General features: G+C 38.8%; 4 protein-coding genes and 1 pseudogene across 5 annotated transcripts; 2 read left to right on the forward strand and 3 right to left on the reverse strand.

Moving 5' to 3' along the window:
• Positions 1-242: 242 nt before the first annotated feature.
• On the reverse strand, positions 243-1058 carry LOC104737833 (uncharacterized). The gene is made up of 3 exons (XM_019234959.2): positions 868-1058; positions 745-787; positions 243-548 (listed from the first exon to the last, which is right to left on the reverse strand). The coding sequence occupies exons 1-3, from the start codon at positions 1016-1018 to the stop codon at positions 356-358; spliced, it is 387 nt and encodes a 128-aa protein (XP_019090504.1). The 5' UTR covers positions 1019-1058; the 3' UTR covers positions 243-355.
• Positions 1059-1563: 505 nt separating this feature from the next.
• On the reverse strand, positions 1564-6556 carry LOC104737834 (DExH-box ATP-dependent RNA helicase DExH3-like; annotated as a pseudogene). The gene is made up of 13 exons (XR_015578561.1): positions 5641-6556; positions 5233-5387; positions 5043-5130; positions 4717-4953; positions 4534-4629; positions 4256-4445; positions 3907-4122; positions 3183-3840; positions 2980-3049; positions 2727-2875; positions 2292-2600; positions 2140-2199; positions 1564-2041 (listed from the first exon to the last, which is right to left on the reverse strand). The product of XR_015578561.1 is annotated as a DExH-box ATP-dependent RNA helicase DExH3-like (transcript).
• A 212-nt stretch (positions 6557-6768) lies between these two features.
• On the forward strand, positions 6769-10290 carry LOC109124685 (assimilatory sulfite reductase (ferredoxin), chloroplastic). The gene is made up of 8 exons (XM_010454058.3): positions 6769-7538; positions 7730-8506; positions 8646-8942; positions 9041-9238; positions 9324-9458; positions 9555-9671; positions 9747-9905; positions 10014-10290. The coding sequence occupies exons 1-8, from the start codon at positions 7341-7343 to the stop codon at positions 10065-10067; spliced, it is 1935 nt and encodes a 644-aa protein (XP_010452360.1). The 5' UTR covers positions 6769-7340; the 3' UTR covers positions 10068-10290.
• A 255-nt stretch (positions 10291-10545) lies between these two features.
• LOC104734471 (uncharacterized) lies at positions 10546-12685 on the forward strand. Its single transcript, XM_010454060.3, has 8 exons — positions 10546-10976; positions 11070-11187; positions 11302-11357; positions 11446-11493; positions 11595-11692; positions 12144-12213; positions 12301-12411; positions 12502-12685. Exons 1-8 carry the CDS (start codon positions 10857-10859, stop codon positions 12550-12552), a joined length of 672 nt encoding a protein of 223 aa, XP_010452362.1. The 5' UTR covers positions 10546-10856; the 3' UTR covers positions 12553-12685.
• On the reverse strand, positions 12564-14059 carry LOC104734470 (uncharacterized). The gene has a single exon (XM_010454059.3). It carries the CDS (start codon positions 14011-14013, stop codon positions 12688-12690), a length of 1326 nt encoding a protein of 441 aa, XP_010452361.2. The 5' UTR covers positions 14014-14059; the 3' UTR covers positions 12564-12687.
• Between the last annotated feature and the right edge of the window lie 36 nt (positions 14060-14095).

Raw genomic sequence — 14095 nt, forward strand, 5'->3', positions numbered from 1 at the left:
CAAATCCGATATGGTCCGATTTAATCCGCCAAAACAAAAGATTGGGCCATAAATTTAGTTATGGCATGGACAAATCCGATATGGTCCAAAATCTACCAAACCGTTGAGGGAATTGACCAAAATCATAACAACAATTTTCATGTTCTCGTGTCTAGAATAAAAATCAAAAAACAATTTGATAGATTCCAATTTCGATTTTTTTTTTAATGGAAGAGTAAATAGGACTAATAGGTCAGCAAGTCCACAAAATACATAAAACAAAGCAAGAAAGCTCACAATTTTTTGGAAAGCTAGATCACACCTAAAAAATTTATATGTCATTGCAGTAATCATGTGGTGATATCATGTATGCAAGTTAGGACCTAAATGGACAATCTTTCTTGCCGTTGGGATCGCCCATGCGTAAATCGTCAACAAAGAGCCCATCTCGGTCAGCTGTTTGCTTATCAACACTACTAGGGACGGCTTTAGTCTCTAATGTAGAGTGTTCCTCGCTAGACCTCTTTTTCTTCTCAGCAGGTTTATCTAGGGTCTTGGAGCTTTCACTTCTGCAATAATACCAACAGAAAAAAATATAAGATGGGAAAAAGGTTTGAAAGAAGCATTGTACCATCATAAAGCCATCTTTAATTGTGACCTAATCATGCCAAATGCCAATCATAAATCTACTAGCTAATATTTCCCAATGACATGAATACTTTCGATTATTCAATGTTTAAAATAAAAAAGTATTCAATCAGTTACCTGCTTTGTGGAATGGCTGCAGCACTGGCAGAGTGATGGGCATCTAAAACATAAACCACAAAAGTATTATTACTTTGTTATCAAGAAATCAAGAAATCAAGAACAAATTAATGTAGTACGTACCTAGGAGAGCAGGAGGTGGCCCCTTGCGGAGGGGGAGTGAGTGAACAGGGCGTATTCTCGGTACAGAAAGCAAACGAACAGCTAATTTGCGTTCTCCCATGTAGAACCCATTTAGTTCAGACGCCTTATCTGCCATGTTTTTTCCGTACATAGCAGCTATATCAGAGCTGTAAAAATCAACAACAAATAGACAAGTAGTATTTTAGTTAGAGGAGAATTGGGGAAAAAAATGGAGAGGAAGAGAAGCCGCAAAACAAACCCCTCGTGAATCAACAGGATTTCGATTCCATATGGAGAGAACAGTGGAGTAAAAGCGCTCTGGAGATCATTTTGACTAAGGCACTTTCCCTCCTATTAATAATAAACACATTTATAAAACAAACATTAGTTGTAAAAAATTATATTCACTGATACCATTAGAAATTCAAACAAAACAAAATAAAGAAGAAATTCGCACTTTTGGGGAATGTAAACGTAGGAAATGACCCTTTCCCCCTAGGGGACCATCATACTTTGATATCAAGTCCGGTTTAAACGCTTTGATGATATCAAGTCCGGTTTCAGATTGTTTTTATTTTGTTCTTAAAAATATCTATATATTTGTTTTTAGTCCCTAAATTTTCTTAAATATTTCCGATGCTTTATATAACTACTCATTATATCAAATACTGTAGACCCAAATCAATGAGACGATTGTTTGTTTATTAATAAAAAATTAATTCATCTTTTTATTTAATTTTATTATAAGGTACAAAGATGAACAAAGGAATACAAACCCTTAAAAAACTTATTAAGGACCATCCCATTCATATTTGAAGACAGCATCCTTTCCATGTTGAGAAAGATAAATTTCATTTTCTTTAGCTATCCACTTATTCGATGTGATATCATATTCCTTCCTCAAATACTCATACGCCAAAATAGACTGGTGGTGCTTAAAACGAGGACCTTGATTCAATTGACACCAGAAAAGAGTCGATCCCCATAAGTTATCATGAAAAGTGAAATTGTAGGACTCGCCCATAAAAAGATAATGTACTCCAAGATTGTCGTTTTTTGAGCTGGAATCAGGGACACCACAGGTGTCCCGTATGAGCACAGCATTGACCTTTACTTTCTCTCCAAAGACTAGCCAAGGGTATGGAATTGTTGGGAACCGCGAATTAACAGAATTCTGAAACATAGAAACCATTAAAAAACCGTTTATATAAACAATGGCTGTCTCGAGAGATTTAACCAATGCTTTTGGGAAATATGATTGAAGAGACCCACCGAGTATAGTGATACTTGGCCATCATCCATTGTTTTAAATGGCATGGAAGTCTCTCTGTGCTATGCAAAGAAGAAGGACAATATGTAATTTCACCGAACCCTCTGACATAAGAAAGGAGACTTAGCAAGAGACATAGGTAGTTTAGACTTACCACCACAGATGCTATTCCGGGGAATAGGCCAGAGCAAATGATAGCACGAACCATGGACTGGTTGTGACTTAGCTTGTTGTTGAGAGCTGAATCCTCATGTACGAATCCAGCTTCTTTCAGAATATAGTTGAACTGCTTCCTCAGAGAATGTATCGCCTGAAGCGTCTGAGCTGACAGGAAATTCCTCCAACAGAACTCATATGCCGATCCTTCCCTTTCAGCATCTTTCCACCCTTCAAAGGCACGAACAAGTGCCATATGGTCACTGTAGTCTTTGGCGGAGAATCTCAACTTGGCTGATAAAGCTAACTAAAATGAAACAAGGAATCATCATTAGATGTTCTTTGATTTATGTTTTAAGAACAAATATTTGTCAATTAATAAACCACTCACTATACATCATGATAAAAATGAAGCATGAGTCCTTGTACTTACGTCCTTTTTGTCTTGAGGTAGAAGGAAAGGATCTCTGACACTGAGCCCTGATACAATTGTCAGAATCGGATCAAAGCAGCGGAAGATGGCAGCCATTATCAGCATTTTCCCCAGCTTGGGATCAACGGGGAGAATCGATAAGAGTTTTCCTAGTTACAACAGGTCAAAAAGAAAGCAAGCAGGAAATTCAGTCATGATACATGTAGGTATAAGAAAAAATTGAAACTTTATTTTCAGCACTTAGAACACAAACCAAGATCCGTTAGATTTTCCTTTTCATCCAGTGCTCCAATCATTTTCAGGAATCCAATAGCATTTTGAACCTGTCATGATATTTCCAGTTATTTGGACTAGTCTCAAGACAATTTGAATCAAATTATCCATATAGAAAGATACTGATAATCAATCAAACTTATTACTAGTAACATGATAATTGCCAAAATATCTGTCACTTACAGCCAAAGACTCCGGCGCCTGAAGTGCAGCTGACAAGAATTCTGCAATGCTATCAACCTGAAGACTTTTAATTTGCAGGCAGAGAGAGTTTAAAGGAGTTCTTAGAAGTTCAGGTAGTTGATACTCCGCAAAAGCATCATAGACGCATTTGGGGTACAAGTGATAGCATTCTCCGGGAAGCAGACGCCCAGCTCTTCCTCTTCTCTGAAGGCCAAATAGAGAGAAATGTTGGGTATATCAAATGAGAAAGCTCTATAGCTATCAAAAGATGTACCAGAAAGCAAAATAGATGTTTCTGAAATTGCAGAAACGGTAATCATGCAATCAAATCATTTGAAGGAGTCAATGTTGTGAGCAGAATTACAAGAACAGTGTAAAAAGACAAGAAAGTGTAGTGACAGCATTAACTATGTCCCTCCAATAGTAAGACCCTATTGGGATCCCCCAAGAGAGAATGAGCTTTGATTTGGTCGCTCAGGGATCTGATGTCATCCCATCCTGTCAAAATACTAATACAGCACCTGGGCGTTCTTTTCGGCAGATGTGACAAGAGAACAGCCTCAATGAGATTAAATCCTATGCAGTCAGGCATCCAAGACGAAAGTGAATCACGTGTCCTAGAGTTATAGCTTTCAAAATTTGACTTGGTGAGAGCATCCTGCAATTTTAAAGAAAGATTGTTGAACAACGTTATTGAACGATTTGGTCTGTTCAGCGAACGTACTTCATCAATAGAAACATAGATCAGTAAGACTGGCATTAGATATATAGAATATGTACCTTCATTAATGCCCCTTTCATGGATTTCATCAACAAATACATGTGTTACACCATTCAAATTGCGATAACTAAGCAGACGTCTAAGTAGGATACCACTTGTACAAAATAGAAGATGGGTATTCTTTCCTCTCATTCCTTCTAGCCGAACTTTAAACCCAACCTATCAAAAAAATCTCTGTTAAGTATAAAATCATTAACAAACAAGCATCTTTAAACAAAATTTTAACGTTCGTTGGAGTAATCAGACAGATTTCGAATTGGTGCTCAATTGAAGCTTAAGCATCTTGGCTAACCGTTTCACCAAGAGGTTCTCCTCTCTCAGCTGACACTCTTTCTGAAACTGCCATGGCAGATATTCTCCTAGGTTGTGTACAAATGATGTTGCAGAAATGCTCCTCGACCAGACTCTATCTCTAATTCCAAAATGTATTGTGGAAGTTGAGTTGTCTTACCACATCCAGTCTCCCCAGATATAACTATTACCTGAGAATTTTGACTGTCAAAGACGTACAACAAAACAAATTTCCAATCACAGTAGCAATTCAAAGATTATCATCTCTAAAAATTTCACCTGGTTTCGAGCAATAGCTTGAAGAAGTCTTTCTTTGTCCTTAAATGAAGGCAAAGATTTCCGGAATTCCAGCATCGTTCTTCCCTCAGGGGATTCCTAATATCCAACCAAACAACTATTGCTTTAGTAAAAATGCTTTGATGAATATAGAAGAGGAACGAGATAAAGATGATTTAGTAATACCTGCCAGGTTCTCTGCATATTGCGCATCCGCATACTCCTCCTCCTCTGAAGTACCTTTTCCATAACAGAACCATCGAGAAACGAATCAGAACTTTCATCAGGAAGTTCTTCAGTTTGTTTAGGAGGTTGAGAATCAGCTACACCTTCATTAGCCTTTCCTGAGAGTAGCTGCTGTCTATCAAGGTGTTCCTGGAGAAGTCCTTCTACCCTTCTTTGCAAACTCAAAGGAAGTACCACCTGCACGAGGAGATGCATTACAGGTTCAGCATAAAAGTAAAAATAAATTGTGCCTTATCTTTTTGGTAAATCAAGAGAGGCAAAGTTACCTCCCGTTGGGGTCGTTTATCATCCAAATCTGGCCGGTAGTTGGGAAGAGGAACCTTGCTTGCAACCACCACTTTCCCGTAAATTTCACTGTTAAGTCGGAACCAAAAATCCAAAGTTACAAGAATCAGGTTAGCCCATAGTGTATGATAAGAAACATGTTATTGAACAAATAAAGATCTACTTATATACCTGTACAGTCCCATTCTCTTGGCAAGATTTGAAATCTGCTCATAATCCCTTCGATCCCTTTTGTCTCTGGAAACAATTTCTTGTTCGCTACCATTGGCCAACAGAATGCTTAACTTCCACTTCCACTCATCAACATTGGCCACAGAAGATGAAGCCTATTATAAACCAGTTCACGCCATGTATCAAGTCATTTCCCAAGTAAAAAGGATCAAACAGAAATTGTTAAAAAAAACTCTCATTTATATAGTCATTCCACTAAACAATTTTATCTATGTAGCGTTACATCCTCACAAACACCTAAAGTTTCCATTTTGAGAGAAACTTTATACTCTAGAGATCAAATCCAATCCGAGTAATCTAATTGGCTGATTGATTCCATTTATCTAAACAATTTACGAAAATACGAACCTTATGTTCATCATCGGAGAACTGTCCCGCAGTGTGACCAATGAAACGACGATGTATTGGGTAGAACAATCCCGTGACACCATCCCCACTGCGACTCGAAATCAGAAACGCCGGCGAACTAGAGACCGGACCAACGGTAAAGGTCCTGTATAAAGATGGATTTCCCAATAGAGAACGAGTATAAATCCTGGTCGTCTGCCCCAACAAGAGGTTTATTCGTTTAGTGAAACGCATTGTAGAAAGCGAAATGGACGATGAGGCATGGTTCTCTTAACCTCGCCGTCTTCCTTGTCTCTCTACTTCCCCGTTCTCCGGCAGATGAGGTTACTTTCTGATTCTCTCAGTGCCCAACAATTCAACTGGGTTCTCTCCCAGACTGAGATTAATAGTCACAGAAGATCGAAAGGTGTAAGCTTTCAACTGGATTTATGAATTTTGTGATACTGTTTAATTGTTTTGGACCGGGATTGCTAGTTGAAAAATTAATATATGATCCTCGTTATTTTATTATGTTTAAATGCTACCCCTAGAAAATTGAACAAGAATTTTGTGCTTATTAAGAATTTTGTGCTTAATGTATGTCTTGAATACATGATATCACCACACTTTATCTATATATACATTTTGAAAGTACATTTAGTAAATATATTATGAACTTGCCACATATTTACAAGATTGTCATTGACATGAATTATTATTTTATTTTACATTAAATTAATTAATATTAGGTTTCTATTTTTGGAAATAAGATTTCTCATCCTAACTAAATTTGAAAACAAGATTTCTTACTATTTTTTTTTACAATAAGAAACATATCTAATAAAAAAATTGGTAATTACACTTAAAATTTTTTATGAATATAATTTTTTTATAATGTTACAAAAATAAAAAATTATAATTTTACTAAAGTAGAATTTATATATATATATATATATATATTTGAATATTAGTATCAAATTTAAGACGATAACTTGTTCTTATAAATGGAGAACATCTAAGATTAGAATATGATAAAAAAAGGATTAGAAATATGATGATAGATTTAAAACAGAAGATAATTATAGTAGGAGGAGCAAAGTTGTTAGCACCAGTTAACGAAACTCACATACTCATGTTTAGCATGTGCCCAACACAAACACCTGTAGTACCTTTTGAGCCTCACGAACGGCCAAGTAGGTGAGAGAGAGAGAGGAGGGAGACTCACCACTATTTACCTTTTTACCCTTATGTTTTATTCTCTCGTTCGTAGTATCTGAACCAACGATCGTCCGCCACGTAAATACTCTCTGGTGCACCAAGTTGCAGAGTAGCAAGTCCAAGCCATGAGCTCACTTTGAATATATCCAAGATGCCATCCCGGTTCACGTAATTATCAGAGTAAAAATTCGATTTTCATTTCGCATTACTAGATTCTTTCTTATCCACGCGCCTCTCATCATGAACGTAAACAACACGCGGTCTTAACAAACCGTTAGATCCTCCATCGACGGTGGATTAAATTCATCTGAAAATTAAAGCGGTGCGTTTCACGCGATTCTCATCGTGAGCCGCCACACGTGAGAGCGCACGTTAGCTTTGACCACTGTCTTTCTTCTCTCTAGAGTACATGGTTTGCTTTTAACACACGCCCTGATTCGATTTTTCTCACCCACCCAAAAAGCCACTCACTCTCTCCTCTCTCTCTCTCTCTCTCTCAAGCGATGTCGTCGTCGTCGACGTTTCGAGCTCCGGCGGGAGCCGCAACCGTCTTTTCGGCGGATCAGAAGATTAGACTCGGGAGGCTCGACGCTCTGAGATCTTCTCATTCCGTTTTCTTAGGAAGATATGGACGCCGCGGCGTTTCTTCTCCTCCATCCGCTTCTTCGTCCGCTTCTTCGCCTATCCAAGCCGTCTCTACGGTGAGATTTGATATCTGGTTTATAGTATTCATAAGGAATTTTCCGTTTATGGTTCTTAAGATGGTTCTGTTCTCTTTAGATTCTGATTACAGTTTTTAGTGTTAATGATTTGTGGAATATGAGAGATTGATGCAGCTATAATAGTGAGAAAGATTCTGTGTTGCTCATGTTTGATTTACGTTTTTATTCAGCCTGCGAAGACTGAGACTGCGACCAAGCGGAGCAAAGTCGAAATTATTAAGGAGAAGAGTAATTTCATAAGGTATCCTTTAAACGAGGAGCTTTTGACAGAGGCTCCAAACGTCAACGAGTCTGCCGTGCAGCTCATCAAATTCCACGGTAGCTACCAACAGTACAACAGAGAAGAACGTGGTGGAAGGTCTTACTCCTTCATGCTTCGTACCAAGAATCCATCTGGCAAGGTCCCTAACCAGCTCTACTTGACTATGGATGACTTAGCCGATGAGTTTGGTATTGGTACTCTTCGTTTGACCACCAGGCAGACGTTTCAGCTCCACGGTGTTCTGAAGCAGAATCTTAAGACCGTGATGAGCTCGATTATTAAAAACATGGGTAGCACTCTTGGTGCCTGTGGTGATCTGAACAGAAATGTTCTTGCTCCGGCTGCGCCTTATGTGAAGAAAGACTATCTCTTTGCTCAGGAGACAGCTGACAACATTGCTGCTCTTCTTTCTCCTCAATCAGGGTTCTATTACGATATGTGGGTTGATGGTGAGCAGTTCATGACTGCTGAGTCTCCTGAGGTGGTGAAGGCTCGTAATGATAACTCCCATGGAACTAACTTTGTCGACTCTCCTGAGCCAATCTATGGCACCCAGTTCCTGCCTAGGAAGTTCAAGGTCGCTGTAACTGTGCCTACGGATAACTCCGTCGACCTCCTCACCAATGACATTGGCGTTGTTGTCGTTTCAGATGAAAACGGGGAACCACAAGGTTTCAATATTTATGTAAGTTGACATTCTTTTAGACTACATGCGCTGTTATTTATATCTAGTTTAATGCTTGTTTGTTGCCTTTTCTCGCAGTATTCCTTTTCTGGATTATTTATTGGTTATAAACTGTTGATGATCATGTCTCATCTTGTAGGTTGGTGGGGGTATGGGAAGAACACACAGAATGGAGTCTACTTTTGCCCGCCTGGCAGAACCAATAGGTTATGTTCCAAAGGAGGATATCTTATATGCTGTCAAAGCCATTGTAGTCACACAGCGAGAACACGGGAGAAGAGATGATCGTAAATACAGCAGAATGAAATATTTGATCAGCTCCTGGGGAATTGAGAAGTTCAGAGATGTTGTCGAGCAATATTATGGTAAAAAGTTTAAGCCTTCCCGTGATCTTCCAGAGTGGGAATTCAAGAGTTACTTGGGATGGCATGAACAGGTTTTTGTTACTTAAAGTTTATTGAAAATTGTGTCACTCTCAGATATTCTCTAATGGCTGAAACAATAATGTCTTATTTTCAATCATGAACTTTGTAGGGAGATGGTGCTTGGTTTTGTGGGCTTCACGTAGACAGTGGTCGTGTTGGAGGTATTATGAAGAAGACACTGAGAGAAGTGATTGAAAAATACAAGATTGATGTCCGCATCACACCAAACCAAAATATTGTATTGTGTGATATAAAGACCGAATGGAAGCGTCCCATCACCACAGTGCTTGCACAGGCTGGCTTGTTGGTAAGCAGCATTATTTGCAATAATTTGTGCTAATCTGATAGCGCTATTGTGACATAAGCTGAGGAAATGACTGTTTATTGTGCAGCAACCTGAGTTTGTCGACCCATTAAACCAAACCGCAATGGCTTGTCCAGCTTTTCCTTTGTGCCCTCTTGCAATAACCGAGGCAGAGCGCGGGATTCCCAGCATTCTAAAGCGAGTGAGGGCAATGTTTGAGAAGGTAAGATCACACTGTTCAGATAACTTGCACTTACCTAATCTTGTGTCATTAACAAGCATTTGATCTTGATTTTGCAACACTCCTTCTGTGGATCAGGTTGGTCTGGAGTACGATGAGTCTGTTGTGATAAGAGTAACCGGCTGTCCTAACGGCTGTGCAAGACCGTACATGGCTGAGCTCGGTCTAGTTGGGGATGGTCCCAACAGCTATCAGGTAATGGTTTGAACATTAGTGAGACAGTGTAGTAATCTAGCAGGGTCATATTCTGAGTTGTTGTGGGTTTATCAGGTTTGGCTAGGAGGAACACCGAACCAGATGGCGATAGCTAGAAGCTTCATGGATAAGGTGAAGGTTCACGACTTAGAGAAAGTCTTTGAGCCATTGTTTTATCACTGGAAACACGAGAGGCAAACCAAAGAATCATTCGGAGAATACACAACCCGCATGGTAAGAATCACATAAAACTTCTCATAACTCTTGAGGCTTTGAAAATTTATATTATTTGAATACGAAGAATAAACAAATGGCTTTGTTTTTGGTATGATAAAATTGCAGGGATTCGAGAAACTGAAGGAGCTAATAGATACATATAAAGGAGTTTCTCAATAAGAGCACAGAGATCACCTTTGGTTTTATAAATTTATGTGATGCCTCTGTCTGAACTGTTGTTACTCTTCGGTAACCTCTGATGAAGAGAACTTGTTTTTAGTTTGATTTTGTACCTTCTTTTTTTTTTGTGGATTGCTTGGTCTTTTTGATCGGGATAATAAGGTATTACTGTATTTTATTCAATAAGCCTTCTTTTGGCTCTGGATATCATTTGATTTCTCCACTTGCTCTTTTTCTTTTTTTTTGTTTGTTCTCTGTTTATTTTTGTAAATATCTTATTCTGAAAACCTTTTTAAAACTTAATAATTAAAAATCTGGAGAAATTGAGACACCATTGTTTTTCTATTGTATTTTTGTGGACAACACCATCGTTATTATTCAATGAAAGCGTAAAACAAAAAATCCCAAACTATTTAAACAGTATTGACAAAAAAAAAAAGGTCCACAACTAAGGAGAAAAAAATCTATTAGAAAAATTATGAAAATTTATGTAATGTTCAAAACTTATAAGAATTTTTAAGTAACGAAATAAACATGTGATCGTTTAAGTAAATGTAGATATTTTTTTTTACCTTTATTTATTTTTTCATCTTTTTTGCTAGTAAGTGTGGTAATAATATATTAATAGGTGACATATAGACAAAAGAGTAGAGTTGAGGGACATAACTGGAAAACATATTTCACACCGATTAAATTGGTCCTAAAAACCTAAGCGGCTTAAACCCTAATTGAATCATCCTCTTCCTCTCTCGCTCTCTCTCTCTCTCTCGACGCCGACGACAGCAAACCATGGGTGCCAAGGCGAAGAAAGCTCTAAAAAAGAACATGAAGAAGATATCTGCTTCGGCTGCTTCTTCTCAGCTACCTCTTCCCCAGACCCCGACCCCGAAACCGTCGGCTGATTTTTTGGTATTTTGCTTTCTCTTACTTCCATCATCGTTTCGATTTTTAGGGTTTTTTGACTTTAAATTGAATCGCTCCTGTTTGTGTTTATGCTGATAGCCACTAGAAGGAGGTCCAGCTCGAAAAGCTCCAGTGACCACCACACCTCTTGAGACTAAAGCCACTGTGCTATACATCGGTCGAATCCCTCATGGCTTCTATGAGACTGAGATTGAAGGTACAAAATTTATACCCTTTATTACGCTTTTGTGTCACAGACTTGTTGTTATTATCTATGGTTTATGTGTTTGATAATCTGATTCTGCTCTCTCTCTCTCTGGATTGGTTATAGCTTTCTTCTCGCAGTTTGGAACAGTTAAGAGAGTTAGAGTCGCCAGAAACAAAAAGGTTTATACATTGATTGATGCTTTTACTTGTTTGCTTTAGTTTGAGACTATGTGCTGTTCTTGTCTCATCAATATTGTTGGTTTAACAGACTGGGAAGTCAAAGCATTTTGGGTTTATACAGTTCGAGGACCCTGAGGTATATAATACTTGGATATCTGTAGTAAAATTAGTGAAACCCTTATGTTGTATATATGTCCCAGATTCAATTCTTAAACTCTATGATTCGGTTCTCTGCAGGTGGCAGAAATCGCAGCGGGTGCAATGAATGATTATTTGTTGATGGAGCACATGCTTAAAGTCCATGTCATTCCACCAGAGCATGTTAAACCCAATCTGTGAGTGACTTGAATCGGCTTTGTTTTGTCTAGTTAGTTGGCATATCCACTTGTAGGTTAGGTAAATAGCTCTTTTTCTAATGCTATCTAGTCTAGTTTGATGCAAGCTTTCAAGGACAATGTCTATGGTTATGGTTTCTAGAGTGAGATTTTATGACATTTGGGTCTTCGGATATAGGATGTGAAATAAAGTAAAGAGAAAAGAGTCTTTATAGAGTCTTTTCTTGGATGAGATGGTTTATTTATGAGTCATGAAATTAGGTTAACAATCCTGTGCATTAGCTGGATTTCCAAATTTAATCCTCTCGTCATAATGTTAAATCCATCGTGAGAAGGTAGGGTGTGCGAGTCTCTCTAGTGTTTCGAGGATAGAAAATTCAAGTACTGTCTGGAGATTTGTTCTTTTCGAGTAGTTGTGGATCTTAATGTAACTATGTCTTGAATGTTGTAGATGGAAAGGGTTTAAGTGCAACTATAAACCAGTGGACTGGGTTCAGATTGAGCGTAAACAACACAACAAGGTCATCTTTTTCACTTTTCTTGTGATCAATTTGCCATTTTATTGAGCAAGTGACTTAATCTTCGATTTCTGTCGTTTTTGTATACAGGAAAGGACATTGGAAGAGCATAGGAAAATGTTGCAGAAGGTAGTGAAAAAGGATCAGAAAAGGAGAAAGAGAATCGAAGCCGCTGGAATACAATATGAATGCCCTGAGCTTGTAAGTTTCCGATTACACAATTCGACTTTCTTTACATTACGTATTGAACACTGAACTAATGATTGCATATGCTTTGTGTCACTGCTTCAGGTTGGAAACACCCAGCCAGTACCGAAGAAGATCAAGTTTAGCGAAGACTAGAGAAGAAGCCGAAGCAGAACAACACTTTTTCGATAAGCTATTTTTGGATAGGATTCAGTTCTGTTGTACTTTTGTCATTGGATCAAAAAACTAAACTTTAAAAGTTTGCAATGAAAATTCCTGTTTGAATGGATCTCAAATTCTTCGTATAGCATCAAGAAACTTTTCCGAGACAGCAAGTGTAAGATTCTCTCTTGTAAACCCACTCTTGAGACCTCTAGGTGAAACGGTAGCGATGAGAACAAAGTTCTCTCCATTTCCAACATCAATCTCATACAACTCAGTGAAGACGTGTCTAAATTTGTCTTGAAGCTCATTGTAGAACGTCTTGTTTGGAGGAATGACATTGATAACGAAAACCCCGGAAGGAACAAGAAGTGTTCTTGCAGCTAACAAAACATCTTGGGCCACAAACTCAACTGGAGGAGCAGTCATGCCATGAATTGGATCAGTTGAGTCGAGATCAACCATCAGAGCATCAAATTTGGCATCATCACCATCACCACAGCTAGAAGAACATCTCTTCAAGAACTCAATACCATCTTCAACGTGAACACAAGCAGAACTTTCCTCTAACCCAAAGTAAAGCCTCGCAATCCTCAAGACTTCAGGATCTATCTCTACACCTGTAACCTCAAAACCTAACTGTAGCTTTAAGAAACTAACCAATCCACCACCTCCAACTCCAACACACAGTGCCTTTGGTCTAGATTTGAGCTTATCACTATGAGAATCATCAATCAAAGAAAGACTTGCAACCATTGGTACCAAGTAAGGATGCACGAGTTCAGTTAGATCAAGATTGAACTCTGTTCCCGCTAACGACGGAGAACAATTCGAAGAACTTGTAGGGATGATTTTGATGTCAGATTGGACTAGATTAGGCATCCTCTTAAACCTCAATCTCCTCCTGAACTCTCTAACTCCATCATCGATCTCAATCTCTACATCCTCAATCAGCATTTCACCAACGAAAGGTCCGACGGATCTCTCCAGCTCAACACTTGCGACAACGTTATCATCGTAAATCAAGAAAGGAACGTCATCGATTTCGTCTCGTGTTAGGTTTTTAGGTGACAGAGCTACCACAAAAGGTTTCATTGTCATCTCGAGTCTCTCAGATTCGTCGTCGTGTTCACCTGTCGGTCGGTGGTAAACCGCCGGAAATCCAGAGCCACCACGGTCAGGATCATCGCCGATCAAGAACAGACGAGATATGTCTGGGAGATTAAGGAGGAGCTGTAGATGGCCGGACTCAGTAGAGAAGATCCAATCGGATTCTCGGTGCTTGGGGACGAGAATGGCGGCGACTCGGGGAGAAGAAGAGTCGGTGGAGTGAACAGGCGAGTCGAGAACGGCGACTCGGAGGAGATGAAACGGAGGAGAATTAGGGTTAGGGATAGTGAAAGAGACGAAACGAGAAGGAGAGATGTTCTCGAAGATTCTCACATCCAGCGCCATTTTCTGATTTTTGATTTTTCAGTTTTTTCTTTTCACCAATCTCTCTCCCCGTCTTTATTGGGATTTTGCTGCTTTACAGTAA

This window comes from Camelina sativa, chromosome 13, assembly GCF_030686135.1.
Source record: "Camelina sativa cultivar CO46 ecotype springtype chromosome 13, ASM3068613v1".
In the NCBI taxonomy this organism is placed as follows: Eukaryota; Viridiplantae; Streptophyta; class Magnoliopsida; order Brassicales; family Brassicaceae; genus Camelina; species Camelina sativa.

Coding starts and splice junctions, on each gene's coding strand:
- LOC104737833 (XM_019234959.2), bottom strand. CDS start 1,018: ATGTACGGAAAAAACATGGCAGATAAGGCGTCTGAACTAAATGGGTTC. Junction 788..867: donor GCCACCTCCTGCTCTCCTAG/GTACGTACTACA, acceptor TTTATGTTTTAG/ATGCCCATCACTCTGCCAGT. Junction 549..744: donor GCAGCCATTCCACAAAGCAG/GTAACTGATTGA, acceptor GTATTATTGCAG/AAGTGAAAGCTCCAAGACCC.
- LOC109124685 (XM_010454058.3), top strand. CDS start 7,341: ATGTCGTCGTCGTCGACGTTTCGAGCTCCGGCGGGAGCCGCAACCGTC. Junction 8,507..8,645: donor CACAAGGTTTCAATATTTAT/GTAAGTTGACAT, acceptor CTCATCTTGTAG/GTTGGTGGGGGTATGGGAAG. Junction 8,943..9,040: donor ACTTGGGATGGCATGAACAG/GTTTTTGTTACT, acceptor TGAACTTTGTAG/GGAGATGGTGCTTGGTTTTG.
- LOC104734470 (XM_010454059.3), bottom strand. CDS start 14,013: ATGGCGCTGGATGTGAGAATCTTCGAGAACATCTCTCCTTCTCGTTTC.
- LOC104734471 (XM_010454060.3), top strand. CDS start 10,857: ATGGGTGCCAAGGCGAAGAAAGCTCTAAAAAAGAACATGAAGAAGATA. Junction 11,494..11,594: donor TACAGTTCGAGGACCCTGAG/GTATATAATACT, acceptor GGTTCTCTGCAG/GTGGCAGAAATCGCAGCGGG. Junction 11,693..12,143: donor GAGCATGTTAAACCCAATCT/GTGAGTGACTTG, acceptor TGAATGTTGTAG/ATGGAAAGGGTTTAAGTGCA.